Raw genomic sequence first — 15,455 nt, 5'->3', positions numbered from 1 at the left:
CACACACACACACACACACACACACACACACACACACACACAGAAAACCAAAGAATAACCAAAACATAGATTTAAATCTGCCCAAAAGCTTAAATGATTGTTTTATTTTAACGCATTTAACACAAAAAACCCAACTTTTAAAATGCTTGTAATGAATCTGTTCTGTTTAATTTGAAGTGATGAGGTGAGCATCTATTTCTTATCATTGACCTCAGACCTTGCAGCAGCGTGGGACGTATTTATTAGTCCTCACTACAAATACCATCACAACCCCACCCAATGTATGTTTAATTTTACTATTAACACCAGTGTTTTGTTGGCATTGAATTCATACTTTTTCATTATTTTCCCTCGAATATTTGTTTTTCCTTTCCTCTGAACCTCATAAAAAGCAAATTTATAGAAAAGTATTGAAGTGGTTCATATTTTATGTCATAAAGCCTATCCATGAACACATATATGTTCCTATTGTTATTCTCAAGTAACAGGGTTGGGCTTGGGGGTTACAACATATGAACAAAAATTGATCTAAAATTCAGATTCAGACTTATTCAGGATTTGGGAGTGTAGAAAGTCATCACAAGGTATAATGGTGATTAAACAATGTTTTTGAGCTGTTAAAGATGGTTTAGGGTCTTACACTAAAGCTGGCAAAAAAAGGAGCATACATTACAGAAGCCATGCACAGATCTGCTTATAGTCAAAAATGAACATGTATAATTATTTCAAAGGATCAGATGCTTCACTTTGCCTCCTTGTAGAATCATTTTTAATATAAGCCAGTATTGTTGACACTTCTGAGCCACATTATTTACTCATGCATGTGCAAAGTCACTCAGAGTTCAGTTTCCTATTATCAACTGTGAGTCAGTGATAACAAGCTGCTTGCGGAGAACTCAAGTTATTCATATAAAATGTTTATGATTAAAGTAAATAAGAGTGTGATAACTGTTTATGAATTATGTTTGGACTTTCATCTTAATCCGTAGAAGTGGAGGTTATTAAGGAGCAAGGTCCACAGCCATAGTCCACATGCTGTAGTAGAGGCATTCCTCCACACAAATGGAGGACAGTGCAGTGGAAAACAAACACATTCATTATCATGAATGATGAAGGAGTCTATTAATGTTCTCTGGAGGGTCGGTGGCAAATTCATGCTGAGACAAGGTGGATATTAGACATGACTCTACAATACAGTAGATCATCTCAGACCCAGTGTGTGTCACCTCAGCAACCTCCAGTGTGCCTATTTATATCACAAACTATCCAAATGAATGCTGTCTTCTTTTGTTTTTAATAAACAAGCTGGACACTGTCCCACAGTTGTATAAAAAAAATCACAAAGTAAACATTTTAAATCAAAACTATAATTTATTCATTGAATGACGTTGGCAATGATTACACTAACTGCTGAATCTATGAGCAACACCGTGTGTGATATTTACATCATTTTGAAATACTGAACTCTCCAACGGAAGCCATCATTTTAACTCAGAATCACGCAGTCGTAATACTCATTTGCATAGATAAATCTGGAAAAAAAACAATAGAACATTAGCATTTTCTGCACATTATGTATTCAGGTGTAGTAAGGTTTAGAGCAGTCACCTGTTGAAAAGTTGAGAGGCTGTAAAGGGTTTGTAAATAGCGCTATACTGAAAAAAAATACAAATAACTTCAAGTAATATCCCAACAAATTCGATTATTTTTTTAAGCAGCAGATAAATCATTGTTGATGTGCGTTAAGCCCTCTGGTTTGAAAATTCTTTGGGATTGGCAGATGAGGAAAACAACTTAAATCACTGGATCATAATACAACAGAAGTGTATTAACTTTTTACAAATCCTTTACAAGACCCCTTATTACACATTCTCTTTTTCTTCTTGTGTTCTGTTATCCCTGGATCAGTTATGTTGTTCATGTTTCACCCAGTCCTTCCATCCTCCCGCGTAATTCTGAACACTGAATGGAGAAAAGAGAAGATGGTAAGTGAACTATTGCGTAAACAGGGTTGCGTTAGAAGTGAAACCGTTACTTTGTTTGACTTTACTGGTGACACATGGTAAAACACATAGTAACACATATATCATTAAGTGGCCTTTTCTGTATTTCTCATCAGATTCTGGATATGTGGTGCGTGGCAGCTCTCCAAAGAGCACTGCATGCGTGATATGTGTGTAACTAAAGGTCAATAATGTAATATAATAATGTCTTGTGATAAAATAGAAAAGTCAGATGTAAGATTCAGTTGACCAAATGCAGCCATAAAAAAATCCTGCTACTCCAACCTTTGTACACACTAAAATAAGGCTCAACTTCAACAAGAAACCTCCTGCAACATTTACTGCGGTGATCTCATAAATTGTAGACTTGAGGTGAGAATCAATTATTTTGACATTAAAACGTCAAAGAAACATGTCTCACTCTTTGTATCCCAGTGCGGTGGCCATGTCGAGCGCATTCTTGCTCCTGATTCCTGCCAGGCAGCTGAACACGATGTTATCCTTCTGCCGGGGCTTTTCACCTCCATACTTTTCTTTGAACTCTTCTGCACCCAGCTGGAGGGCCGTGTTCACCTGTCCAACTGCGAAGTCAAGGATGCACAGACAGGTTTGAGTATCACTAGCAGTAAATATGTGCCGTTAGATGATATAAAACATGGAGAGGGAGGGGTTTTTGAGTTTCTGGGAATTGTTGTAAGTAGTGTCAAAGCGTTGCACCTTTATCAGGATCATCTGAGGAATGTTAATCAGCAAGGAGGAAAAGGAAGCACACTCCTTGTATAATTTACAGTGGTCTGCAGCAGTGATGTAATGAAAGGTAAACACAGGTATAAGGAATATATTCACCTCTTTTTCTGATTATTTGCAGTGTAAAAATCCATTGAAATAAAAAGAGTACATCCACTTTCTCCTCATTTATCTGCCCATCTACCCTAATAGTGGACCCACCTCATCACCTGTAACCACTACAGCACTGTTTTTCAGACAACACACACTATTTGACACCACACATTCCTGCTATCCAACTCCCAAGTTTGTGTGTGTTTTGGTGGAGAGGACAACACTCACGGGGCACATTAATTGACCCTGGGATGAAGCCATACTCTCTCAGCTCCCAGGGCTCTCTGACATCTATCACCACAGCCTCCTGACTGGCCAGGAGCTTCTTCAGCTGCTCGTAACTCACATCTGTGCTGGGTGGCGCTGAGCTGAACCTGCGGAGCAACTCTGGAACTGAAAGGAGAACAAAACAAACATGTAATATAGCGTTGTTGTAGATATATGAAGCATTTTAAAGGCTCGAGCTGAAACTCATACAGATATGCTGAGCACGTAAATCCGCAGCTAACACTTCAATAAAGGTGTTAAACTCACCTGTACAGCTGGGGGAGGTGTTGTCAAGGCTGGACACTGAGCTGCGTCCTCCGGGGACAGAAGCCGCAGCACGACCGGTACTGTTCAATAACAGCCGCGGGACGACTCCTGTAAACCTCCAACACCTTCTTAGAGCCATATGTGATTAATTACAACCTGTTATATTCTCTATATAACCACGTCTGCGACATAAACCTGTTATAAGACACACTGCCTACGCTCGCCCTGTTAGTAATGACCTGTGCTTGACCAGAAGTACGGATCACGCAGAGGACAAAAATGCTCACCAATGACTTTTTCTATAACATAAAGGAAAATGAATGAATTTGGTATTTCAAATATAAGACTATCATCAACAAATAAAAGCTGTGCTAGCACCGTGTGTCTAAAATAATACACTAAGGTATTATAAAAGATATAAAATATGAGGCGTTCATAGTCGTGGGAAACGAGGATAAATGATAACCTCTTGAACATGAAATTCTAAATCAACACTTTGTAACGCAAATATGTATTTACAATGTTAAGTAAGTGGTTTGTTATTATTGCTCAAACAGTTGCTGATCAATTAATTGACCAATTACTGTAAGTCTTTATATTTAAAACAGTAAGAAATCCCCTTGAAAGTCTAGCACCTCCGCCGTTAAGCCTGTTTTAAGGGATTTCCGATTGAACTGGAACGCAGCATTTGGCCAACCAGAGCTGCCGTAGAGGCTTCGAATGCGTCACATGTTGACGAGTGTTGCTAGCTGATGATACCGAAAGCCTGTCAACATTTAGAAAGTCAAGGGCAAAAACAGACCGTTTTTTAGACTCATGTTTAATTGTCAACGTCGCTGTTTACCTTGGTTTGAGATGCGTTTGTATGTCCGTGTGTTGTGGGAATAAACACACTCCAGCTTGTCTGCTAGCCAGGAAGAGTTGACATCTCACTGTTGGCTGCTGGTTAGCTGACACAGTCAACATAGGAGCTAAAATAAAGAGGTGAGTTTATACGGCTTTTCGTTTCATGTAAACACTTCTAAATATTGTAAGAAAGCACTATAAAACATATTTAACAAGCGACTTGAATGCCTTTCTTGTTTAGCTTAACAGGATGGTGCGGGCTAATTGAGGCCTCTTAACGGTGTTATTGCCCATAATTAGGTATTTCTCTCTAATATATTATTGCCTATTACCTGACTGACCATATTCATTCTCATTGACATACAGTGTACAGACCATTAGAACCGGACAGTGGCACATTTAGTGTTGTTTTGGCTCTGATCCCCAGCACAATGCATTTGAAATGGTGCACTGACTGAGGTTAAAGTGCTGACTAGGGTGGTCACATTTCTATTGGGTGAACAGTACAGAAAACATTGCCTTTAAAAAAACACAGTTCACAACATTTTAGGACAACACAGCACAACAAGAAACAATAAGTAAACTTACAATAAATCAACGAGTGTTGTGGGACACACAGTACAGTGGTCTTTACAGGTTAAATCAGTCAATTGACCTCAGTTGACCTGAGCAGGTATTTCACCTGAGTGAAGGGGAACAGACCGATAAAACAACAGAAGTGGAGATTACTGCAGTACAGTTTTGGCAGAGCAACATCAGTGGAGATAAAAATGTTTGCTGAAGTCTGTATGAAGTAAATATCAGTCCAAAGCAAACACAACAACAACAACTGTGCCACTGTCTAAATATATATACACAGCTTATCAAAGTCATGCATACACACTTAATTATTCACTTCAGATTTCATTTGTATAACACAGTTTCTTACAAAAGCTGTTCAGAGTGCTTTTCATAATAACATGATTATAATACAAAGAGTCAAATATGTGAATATACATGCATGCATACATATATAAGACATCAATGCAAACAAATGCATTATCTATATGGACAGTTAAACATATACAAATCTCTCTATGTCAAAGGACTGGAGTGATGAGGTTGGATTTTTTGTCCAAAACCATAATGTGAGTAAGAGACTAGTTGCTGCAGTGGTATATCTTTTTTTTAAATGCATGTATTTTGAGGTGGTTTAATCGCGTGCTGTGACTTCTACTTCTTTCCTCCACCTTCCCCTTTAGAGCTCCAGATGCGGCTTAAGGACCCCTTCTCTTTGAAAGCCGCCGACATGACTAAGCGGACAAATAAACCGAGGAAACCTCGTGATGAAGAGTCATCAGATGAAGTCAGTGGTAAGTGACTGACGCAGCTGAGTTTGAGAGCAGCACTGATATTGTGTAGTCTTGTATAGCATTTTTCAGCCAAGGACCCCTTAAAAGACAGAGACTATACCAGGGACCTTCTCATGGAAGCTTAACCCTAACCCTAACCCTGAGGCAAATACTGAATTTGATTTTGAGCTGGACTTGAAGTCCAGCTCTAAGGCTTAGAATAAGGGTATCAAGGTAAAGTGTTTCTACCTTAGTGTATAAATAGGCTAAATAAAACACAGATTCTGATTATTGTAAATAATATACACTAAAAAACAAAACACATAAATGATGAATAATGTAAATCATACAAACATTGAAGAGAGCAATTTAATATGATGGCCTATAAAACTGTTTGTGGAAAGGAAACAGTTTATGTAAATAAGTAATGATTGATAAAAATATAATAATGAAATAACGGGAGGTGATAACAAACTGAACATATGCCTGCATTGCGACATATCTATCAAGTAGATTGCAAAACATTGATCTGAAACATTGCTACAGTCGCAAAACCACTGCTTTGTTTTGACACTGATGAGAGGCAGTCCATGAACCTGATGGCTTCTCTCTGCAAGTCAAGAAACACAAACTACCTCAAAAGTGTACAGGTGACAGTGTAAGCAAGCAGTAAACACAGTAGCTTGTAGCGAGCCACACAACACTGACCAATCAGCAAGTGGGGGCGTTCATGCTCGTGCACAGGACACGAGGAAGTCATCGGAGCAGCTGTCTGCGTGAGGACGTAACAGTCTTTCGTCTCCAGCACCCGATGAACGGTGGGAGAGAGTTTGTGGACAATTCTCATAGAATAGGAACATATCTATTACACTGAAAATCCCCTCAGCAGTTGCTTGCCCCGTCAAATCTAACAAAATAAAAAATCTTCCTGAATCCTTCCTTCCCTGTGGTTGCGAACCAGCACGATTAGCTGGAGCTATCAGTGGACTCTTCCAATTGAACTCCAAATTTAGACACTCAGCCTTTCCAGAAGTTGTGACTCATTATCAGAAGACATATCGTTTACTGGTATCATTTGACAGAGCTACTCTTTTCAATCAGCCACTCCATTTGGCAGCTGCATGTTTCCCTGCTATCACCACACACATCTCCACTGCAGCAGCTATCAGCAGTTAGCAGCAGCTCCTCCCCTGTTGTTAGGGGCTTCCAAGCTTTAGCGATCCTCAGCGCTACCAAGTAGGAGGTCTGCGGTGCTGTAGCAGGAACAGATAAACTTATGTGTTGAACTATGAAGCTATTTGTAAAAGAAATAGATAAAATGACTTTTCACCAACCCTCTGGCAGAGTGGCACAGACCCTTTGAGAATCACTGGCATAATGGATAGTGAATGGAATTAAGTCTTGAGGCTCACTAGGCATAATAAAGTCAAATATTTATTTATTATATTGTATGTTACTACATCTTTAAAGTGTCCTCTAATTATTCATCTGTATCTGTCAGTCTTCTCATGTGCTGCCCTTTGATGTTTGTAGCATTTGAAATACAACTTGGCATCAACTGAAAAATGATCATATGTGTTTTCTGTGTATTTTGTGGATGTATGGGGTTATAAAGTTGTCCTACTAGAGCAGGGCTATACACTGGTACACTGTCACCCACTCCAAAGACACAAGTTAAATATCCATTACAGTGAATTAATAGAATACACAAACCCAATCTCAAACTGGTCTATAGAAGTGATTGAAGGGTAAATGTATCATTACAGTACAAACAATTTCATTTTTTTGATCAGGGCTGACTTGCCAGCATGTGAACAAGGCCGTGGACCTGAGCTCAGTGAAGAAGTCAGTGCTGTCCAGCGTGTGGTTGATGTGCTCTGAGTGCCTAAAGGAAAGGACCATGATTGATGGAGAGCCAGCAACATCACATGACATCTTGGTCTGCCTCAAGTGTGGTTCCCAGGTAAGATCTGTTATAGGCCCACACACCGGACCTTGGGCCTTGGGCATTAACATCAGCACAATCTTGTTCGTATCACAGCCTTTTAATTCTTTTGTTTTTATTTATTTGGTCATTCATTCACTCCTGCTTATAGGTGTAAGGAAGCAGGTAAAGTTCAGTACTGTGTGGTCCAGTAAGACATAGTGCAGATCTGACCAGCACTTACATTACAATATAATGTTTTCCAGTGAATTGTTAATTTTTTCCTTCTTCAACAATACAGAAAATCAGGAATGTGATGCAACTTTTATGTGTTGTCACTCTGCTTATTGTGTTTGTTTATGAGAACGACAGACCCAAAATATGAGAGAAAGGAAAATGGAAATGGAATCAGTAAAAAATTATATGAAAAATTATTTTGAATGAAAATATGTATTTTAACTCTGTTCAGGGTCAAATTTAACCCTTTTTTAAGATTTAAGAGCTGTAAAAACACCATATACACATTTCTTTTAGCCAAACTGTTCTTAATGTAACCTACAGTATACAAAAATGGGAAACAAATACACATTTTTATACATGCAGTTTATGTTTGTGTGATTTTTTTTTTTTTTTAAACCCTCAAAAATCAGCATTCAAACATGTTGCTGTATTCATCATATTCTATAAAATGTTCCCCCGGACAATAAAATAGTGATTGTGTATGTCTTTTCTCCATAAAATTAATCAAATAGGAGGATTAATTAAACATTAATTAATGACTGATGGGGAATTTATGAATTTGAATTGGTATAAAGACTGATTATGAGTTAGGATATGAACAGTATGTAAGGGTTAATCCTATTTAGTCTAATCAACTATTTATTATGCACTATTACATATGCTTGATAATGTAATAAACACATGTTTGAACTGATCTGCTAAAATGTGACATTTATTCAAGCTGATTAGTCTAAATTGTTAGTTATTAGTATTAGTTATAATAATAAAAAAACCTTCATAAAGCAATTTCAGAGATAAATACATGAATGTCTACGTATGTTTTGTGTATTCTTAAAAGACTTAAAAAACATCATTATTGTATCTTTTGATTGTATGGCTGAAGCTCGCAAATGCTACCACATGTGGTCTGTGGGTTTTTTGTGCCTATTAAATAGGATTTTTAACTAACTATGCTTTTTAAATGTATTATTTTACAGTGCTGTAACCAGTCAGAGATCCAGCACGCTGTCAAGCACCACCAAATCTTCCATCCTGAGTCTCACTGCATCACCATCAGCTTGAGCACATGGAAGGCCTGGTGAGAAACTACATTCACTGTGATCTGGAAGTCTGCACTCAAATCTCTGTCAGCTCATAAAGACAGGCAGCGTGATGCCGCCTCCTGTGTGAAGGCTTACATAGAAAACAATAGGCGTGTGTGTTTTGACGCATGACATATACTGACACTATGTGTTGTCCTTAAGTCTTCCTGATCATGGCTCCCACAATTTATTTGACCTCATTTCATAAATAAAAGGCCTTTACAAATAACCTGGTATTATATCCCCCCCCTTCCATTATGACATTTTTTTGTGTTTATGAATAGTTTTCCATTCTAGCCGAGTTATTCTGTTTCCAAATAATAGTTCATTTCAACATTAGTTTTCTTGAGAGCAGTTAAATCCCACAGCAACTTAATACCTCTGTGTGTGTCTGTGACCGTCTCTCATTGTAACAGGTGTTTTGAATGTAACGAGGAGCTCTCCACTCACTGTAACAAAAAGGCCTTGGCTCAGACCCTGGATTTTCTACAAAAGCACTCTGTCAAGGCAACATCAGGTAAGGTGTTTGGCAGAATCTTGGAGGTCTGGCCACCTACTGTTGTTGAATCAAGCTTTTATTTGACACGCACACCCTCGCTGCAATTTTGAGCAAGGCTGAAGTCACTTAAGAAGGAGTTTTATATCCACACGTTCCTTTAATTTTGCAGTCCTGTCGTCATTCAAAGTAGAAAAGGGACTAGCCTTGAACACAGTAGATTTGTAGTGTTTATCAAGATATTGGTGGTACATAATTCAGTGTAATAATCTGCACTGGTGAACCCCACACAAGTTTATATGGGCTTTTGTATCTAAATTAAATAAATATACTCAGAATATAATGTAATAGTAGCACAAAGTGAAGTGGATAGTTGAGTTCTAAAACCAATATAACCATCATTGGGTACCAGAGAATGACTGAGTGTCTTGTGGCCAAATCTGTGACTGACAAAGACTTTATGCAGTGACTTCTAACACAGATGAATGTGACTTCCTTTTTTTATCTGGTGACAAAGCTTCAAAATGTGTCTTGACAATTCGTTTTTTTGGCTTCCAAGGATTACGAAAACAAGATAAAGAAGATAAATAGATTATTGTGCCGCATTCTGTTTCACAAAGAGCGAGTCGGTGAGAGACAGACAGACTGGTGGAGGTCTTCCTCACAGAGTGAATGTGTCTGAATTTAACAACCAGTCAAGTATTCAGTGGTGGAACCTGACTTATTTAGATATCTACAGGCTCTCTTTGTAATGATCTGTCCTTTCTCCACCTGCAGTCTGTTACTGTGCACAGGTGGAAAAAAAAAATTTAAAAAGTTATTAAAATCCTGGTTACATGTATTCATGGCAGAAAGATCAGTGTTCTCAAGGAAGTAAAATCTACTAGTGGAAAGCAGTAGATTATCCAGTAGATAATCCAGTACTCTGATTATAGAATGCAGTTTTTCTTGTTCACATGACGGTAAAGAAATCAACTTTCTAGAGAAAACTGACCAACTTAGTTACTCAAGTGCATGTAAACACACTGCAGGACAATACAAGTCAGTATTCTGTCACACCTCTTGTTTGCACCATGATGAATGATCATTTTTATTATTGATCACCTCCCACATGCTTCTCAGCAAATAATATGATATAAAAATGTTTTGGTCTCATTTATTTTTGTTACTTCTATATATTCAGAAGTCTTCAGTAGATTGTGGAAGTGTAATGATGTTATTTATTTTGATCTATTTCTTTTTATGCTTTAAATTCTTTACACATATTATCAATTTAATTGTATAATTTAATTTATACAATTCAAGGAAATGCATTCAATACATCCAAAGTCAGTAAGTCATCATGTTAAATAATAGTGATCTCAGTATTAACCAGAATAATCGTGATTATGATTTTTGCCATAATCCAGCATCCCTGGTTGGTCAGTGATCCCCCCCACAAACCAGGAGTGGGTTGAAGTACACCTGCTCCCCCTGGTGGATGGTGGTCATCAGATTCCCTCCATTTTACCTTTCATCCTCAATGTTGACTTAACCTGTCTCCTTCTCTCTGAGTGAAAACACTCTTTATTAAAGAGATTTATAAAAAGCAGTAAAATCACCATGGAGGAGAATTAGAGTTGCATAGCGGCTGGTTGTCTTCATATTCATTAATGACAATGCTGCCTACTTTCAGTCTTTAACCCTTTTAACCTTACTCTGACCACCTGAGCCCTCTGTCCCCCAGTCTGTCAACCATATAGATATAACCCTCACCCCCCTTCTCTGTACTTACACACACACACACACACACACACACACACACACACACACACACACACACACACACACACACACACACACACACACACACACACACACACACACACACACACACCGTCTGTTCCTGCCTCTGTGCTGCCTGCCTGTACCTCCTCTACTTTGTGCTGGCATGCTGAGAGGCGTCTCAAGCGGCTGTAGCTGATCAGGGTGGTGGGCATCAGCACTTAGGGTCTCACTGGCTGACTCTGCTCAGCCCGCTGCCCGGTGCCCAGTTGCCAGTGGCCATAGGCCAGCCGCCCAGGCAGGCTGGTCCCCCTTATCAGTCTCTCAACCACGACTACAGAGTTGCAGAGTTGATGCTGTAACAGTCCCCCCCCACCCTCACCCTCACCCTGCACATCGCATGACTGCACACATTAGTGGAATTAGGCGCTTGAGCGATGCTTCCCGGCTGGGTTCCCTAAAGAACAAGAGCAGCTGCGCAGGGTTCAGTGTCTGCTCTCTCTCTCGTTCTTTGTCTTTCCATCGCTATCTGTTTCCGTCCCTCGCTTCCTTCATCGAGCCGCTGTATGTCTCACCACCTCTGGGCCTGTGTGCTGCACTAGTGGGAGCCAGGGTCCTCAACAAGTCAGAACGACTGGATCCTAACAGCTGGAGCGCACTAACTCTCAGTGGACGCACACAGATACACACACACACAGAACAGTGAAGAGAGTGTTCAACTCAAGCAGATACCCTATTTTAATTAGATCTGTGTTACAAGTTTACTGGCCTTTACAAACTGATTTTTAAAATTCAGTAGTGAACTTTGCTGAATTCTCACAGTGCAATGTATTATTTGCGACAGAGAGAACAGGCACCTTCTGGAAATACAAAACAAAATCTGAGTAACTTTTTGCCAAGTACATCACATACCTGAGGGATCTGCAGATTGAGTAAAGGATGTTTTTTGAGGGCTTATATGCAGTAGTTTGTGTGACTCAGCCAGGTATTCAAGCGATAAACGAGGGACAAACACGACCTCAGAGAGAGCAAGAAATACATAGTGCTGAAAGTGTTTAGAAATTAGATGTAAAGTTTCCATCTCCATCAGATTACTCTAATTCCACAATTCCTTTAGATTCCATTTGTGTTTTGTTCATAACAAAGATGACTGTGGTTGAGCAATTAGTTTGTGTTTTATATGTGTGGATGTTTGTGGAGCAGCCCTCGAGTGGACATGTTTCCACCCATGGACCTGCCGTAAATGGGGAACAATCTGCTGAGGTGGACAGTGGTTACCTACAGCTTTCCCCTTTTGCCTCTTTAAATTACCTGTCGTCTTTCCTGCCGCCCGATTGTTCCTAACCGGTTGGCCAAATAGGTATAGAGGCAAGCAGCCATTGTCAAAGGAAAATAGGCGGTTGTTGTCTTTTGAGGAGCTTGTGAAATTGCATTTCAGTGTGAAGGCCAGGTTTTCAGAAGGAAATGCTGTTGTACGGTTTTTCCTATAGACCCCAAGCACAAAGGAGCCCCAGCAAGGATTTTTTTTACCCAGAATCTATAATAATTTTGTACAACAGCTCAGGGAAGAAAGAAAGTCTATTAACTGTGCTCTCTCACCATCAAGGCCTTCAGCTCAAGTACCAGAGTCCCAGTAAAAAGCGAATTGACCTCAGGGAGCTAGACTCCAGCTTGTCACACAGCTGGGGAGTCTTTGTGGAGCAAATTAAAATGTTGTTTCTGAATAGACATCAAAGCTTGTTTCTCAGTGGAATCTGTCAATTCTTATTGTTATCAATTATATTTGTGCAATATTGTTTTTCTATACCTTGTATAGTACATAGTTTCTTTTTAAAATTTTGCAATATAAAGAATTGGGTACAGAATAGCACCTATAGTTTAATGCTATATCTGCTATTTTTAAAATGTTGTGTAGAACCATTAAAATCTAAAAACTTAAAACAAAGGCTATATCTATTAAACATTGGGTTTGCTTTGTATGTAATATAAATCTAAGGTATAGAAATCATAAAGGAAATGAAAGAATAAAGCAAAATGTTAACTCTTACATACTGTTCATATTCTACACCCTCACAGTATGTTCCCCTCATAAAAAGTGTCTATACCAAACTTTGAACCACAGATCTATTCAGAATACCTCAATAGAGGATCTGACTGATCAATAAAGGTGTGATTAAACCTTGGTTAATGTTTCAGAGAGCAGAGAAAGTGTATTTTTTAGGTTTTACACCACTCATTTTTGGAGGAAAAAACAGCTACTATCACACAATATCATGTACTGTTTTACCTAAGACATGGAAATATAACATCGCAATAACTGTTTAAATGTATTTTATTTATACTGAAAAATACAACAACTTTATGGAACTGTGGGGTTTATTGTATAACCATTAGATCCATCAATCCTCATAACTACTATCTTATTAAAACTATTCATTTAACAAAAAGACATGTCAATAGATACCGGTCAAATTTGACCCAGAACAGCCTCAATGGACACTTTTTTTTTAGCAACTATATGAAAGTATAACATTTTACAATGTTTTCATTTTGTGCATTTTGTGCAATTTCAGGGTAAAGTTTTTTCAGCTGTCAAGTGTCAAAACAGGTCAAATTTGACCTGAACATTAAGTAAGTGTTAAAAAATGATATCCTCGAGCCCTTTGACAATGCGCAAGGTCTAAATATCTACACCTAAATATTTATGCATTTCTTTAAAAATACCTTTATAAAAGAAATGAGGATTTTTTTTGTACAAAATATTTAGATGAGACTCATACATTCTTTCATTAAACACTGTTTTATGTCTACTATCCACTGATTATGAAGCTGTTTTTAGGCTAAATGGTTTTATACTGATGGAACACACTGTTACAAATAAGCAGCACTTGAAACCATCAAAGTACGTTGTAGATCACAGCATGGAGCGTTAGCAGAATTGTTCTTTACAAAGTTTACACTAGGACATATTGTCATAGACAGTGACATACCACTGTAGATAACAATTTAGTGTACAGTCAAGTCAAAAAGCATATTATCCTCTCGGTCTGTTTACTATTTGTCTCTCATAGATGCACAAGGCAAAGAGTCAACGACATCACTTAAAAGTCGCATCAACTGGCTGATTTTTCTGTGTTGCTGAAAACATATTTCACATTTGAACATTTCTTACTCAAACACAATTTGAATTAAATATCTCAGAGGTCCGCAGTACACCTAAGCATCAAAGTGAACAAATGAATTTTTTTGTCTGAAATGAAGTGAAGGTCAGATTATAAACCAAACATGATATTTTAAATTGTCCAGTGTGCTGGCATGTACCTGTTATATATGAGATATTTATATATACGTCCTGTTTCAATCCCATGAGGATACACACCTTATCTAAATATTAACACCTGCGTTACTAGAAAGCAACATGAACAAACAGCTGTGTCTCCAGTTAACTCCTTGGCTCAACTTTCCATGGATCAATATCTACATTGACACTCTGAGAGACCATGGCTGAAGTGGAGGATATAGCACCGCGTGATAGCTTCACCTTTATTCACCTGGTTTCCCGCCTCTGGTCGTCAATCGCAGAAGCCACAGTTAATAGTTCACTGTCAGTTTAGCTTAGCCGAGTCAGTAGCCAGTAAGATGCTTGTCCCCTGGTGGTGCCTTCATGGAGGTAATCAAGGGTGATTCTGTCTTTATTCCCACCACCGCACACGAAAGTAGGCCAGATAGTGGGTTGGAAAAGATGTGTGTGTGTATATATATATATATGTATGTGTGTGTGTTTGTGTGTCTGTAAGTAACATGGCACTGGGTTCTCTTGGCCTCAGATGGCAAGGAAACAGGCTTTTCATGCCCTGCAGTCACAACAAATTAGCAAATTAATAAGACATTTGGTGTTGCCTGGCCTTCCTCTTGACTGGCTGCTCTGCATGAAGGGAGCTGGCCTTGGCCCTCCACGCACACTGCAGCGCTGCAAGTGAACACGGAGGCATGAAGCCCACTGGCCATACGATTCAACCGTCTCTCAGCACAACTGCAAACCACGTTAGGAATGCTATAAAATAAAAAAAGCAACTCAGAAAAAGCCTTTTTGCAGGAAATTTTTTTTTTTTTTACAGGCTCTTGTTTTTGTATTGATTACATCCACAAACATTATTTTACAAGTGGCTGCGAGACAAAAAAAAAGTCATTGTGTTTGAAAAGAAAACATTTTGTTACGGCATTGTTTCACATGCTTGAATTTTCTTACTTAAAGCCTGGTGTTGGCCTTGGTTAATTCTTCGTCTTGACAAAATGTCAAAACAAAACACGTGCATGACTGAACGTTCTGCTTCTTTTTTTTTTTTAAAGATTGCATTTAGCCTTGTGTGTGTTTTTTTTCTGTCTTTTGCGAGT

The 15,455-nt window shown here is 38.6% G+C and overlaps 2 protein-coding genes across 6 annotated transcripts in view; one reads left to right on the top strand and one right to left on the bottom strand.

The window, feature by feature from the left end:
* Positions 1–1,351: 1,351 nt before the first annotated feature.
* Positions 1,352–3,616, bottom strand: tstd3 (thiosulfate sulfurtransferase like domain containing 3). The gene is made up of 4 exons (XM_062422624.1): positions 3,378–3,616; positions 3,072–3,236; positions 2,425–2,584; positions 1,352–1,962 (listed from the first exon to the last, which is right to left on the bottom strand). Exons 1-4 carry the CDS (start codon positions 3,514–3,516, stop codon positions 1,905–1,907), a joined length of 522 nt encoding a protein of 173 aa, XP_062278608.1. The 5' UTR covers positions 3,517–3,616; the 3' UTR covers positions 1,352–1,904.
* A 515-nt stretch (positions 3,617–4,131) lies between these two features.
* usp45 (ubiquitin specific peptidase 45) overlaps positions 4,132–15,455 on the top strand; it is a 37,684-nt gene continuing 26,360 nt past the window's right edge. For 2 of the 5 annotated variants that reach the window (XM_062422404.1, XM_062422399.1), the window contains exons 1-5: positions 4,132–4,361; positions 5,465–5,575; positions 7,348–7,517; positions 8,696–8,796; positions 9,217–9,317. In XM_062422404.1, the coding sequence (XP_062278388.1) occupies positions 5,473–5,575; positions 7,348–7,517; positions 8,696–8,796; positions 9,217–9,317 (475 nt within the window). In that variant the 5' untranslated portion in view covers positions 4,132–4,361; positions 5,465–5,472. Of the gene's footprint in view, positions 4,524–5,320; positions 5,351–5,464; positions 5,576–7,347; positions 7,518–8,695; positions 8,797–9,216; positions 9,318–15,455 lie in introns of those variants that run through there. The other 3 variants (XM_062422401.1, XM_062422400.1, XM_062422402.1) reach the window with 3 other exon arrangements.

Source organism: Scomber scombrus, chromosome 7 (genome assembly GCF_963691925.1).
Source record: "Scomber scombrus chromosome 7, fScoSco1.1, whole genome shotgun sequence".
NCBI lineage: Eukaryota > Metazoa > Chordata > Actinopteri > Scombriformes > Scombridae > Scomber > Scomber scombrus.
The sequence above is the reverse complement of the archived record's forward strand: the minus strand, read 5'-3'. Positions and strand labels throughout refer to the sequence as shown.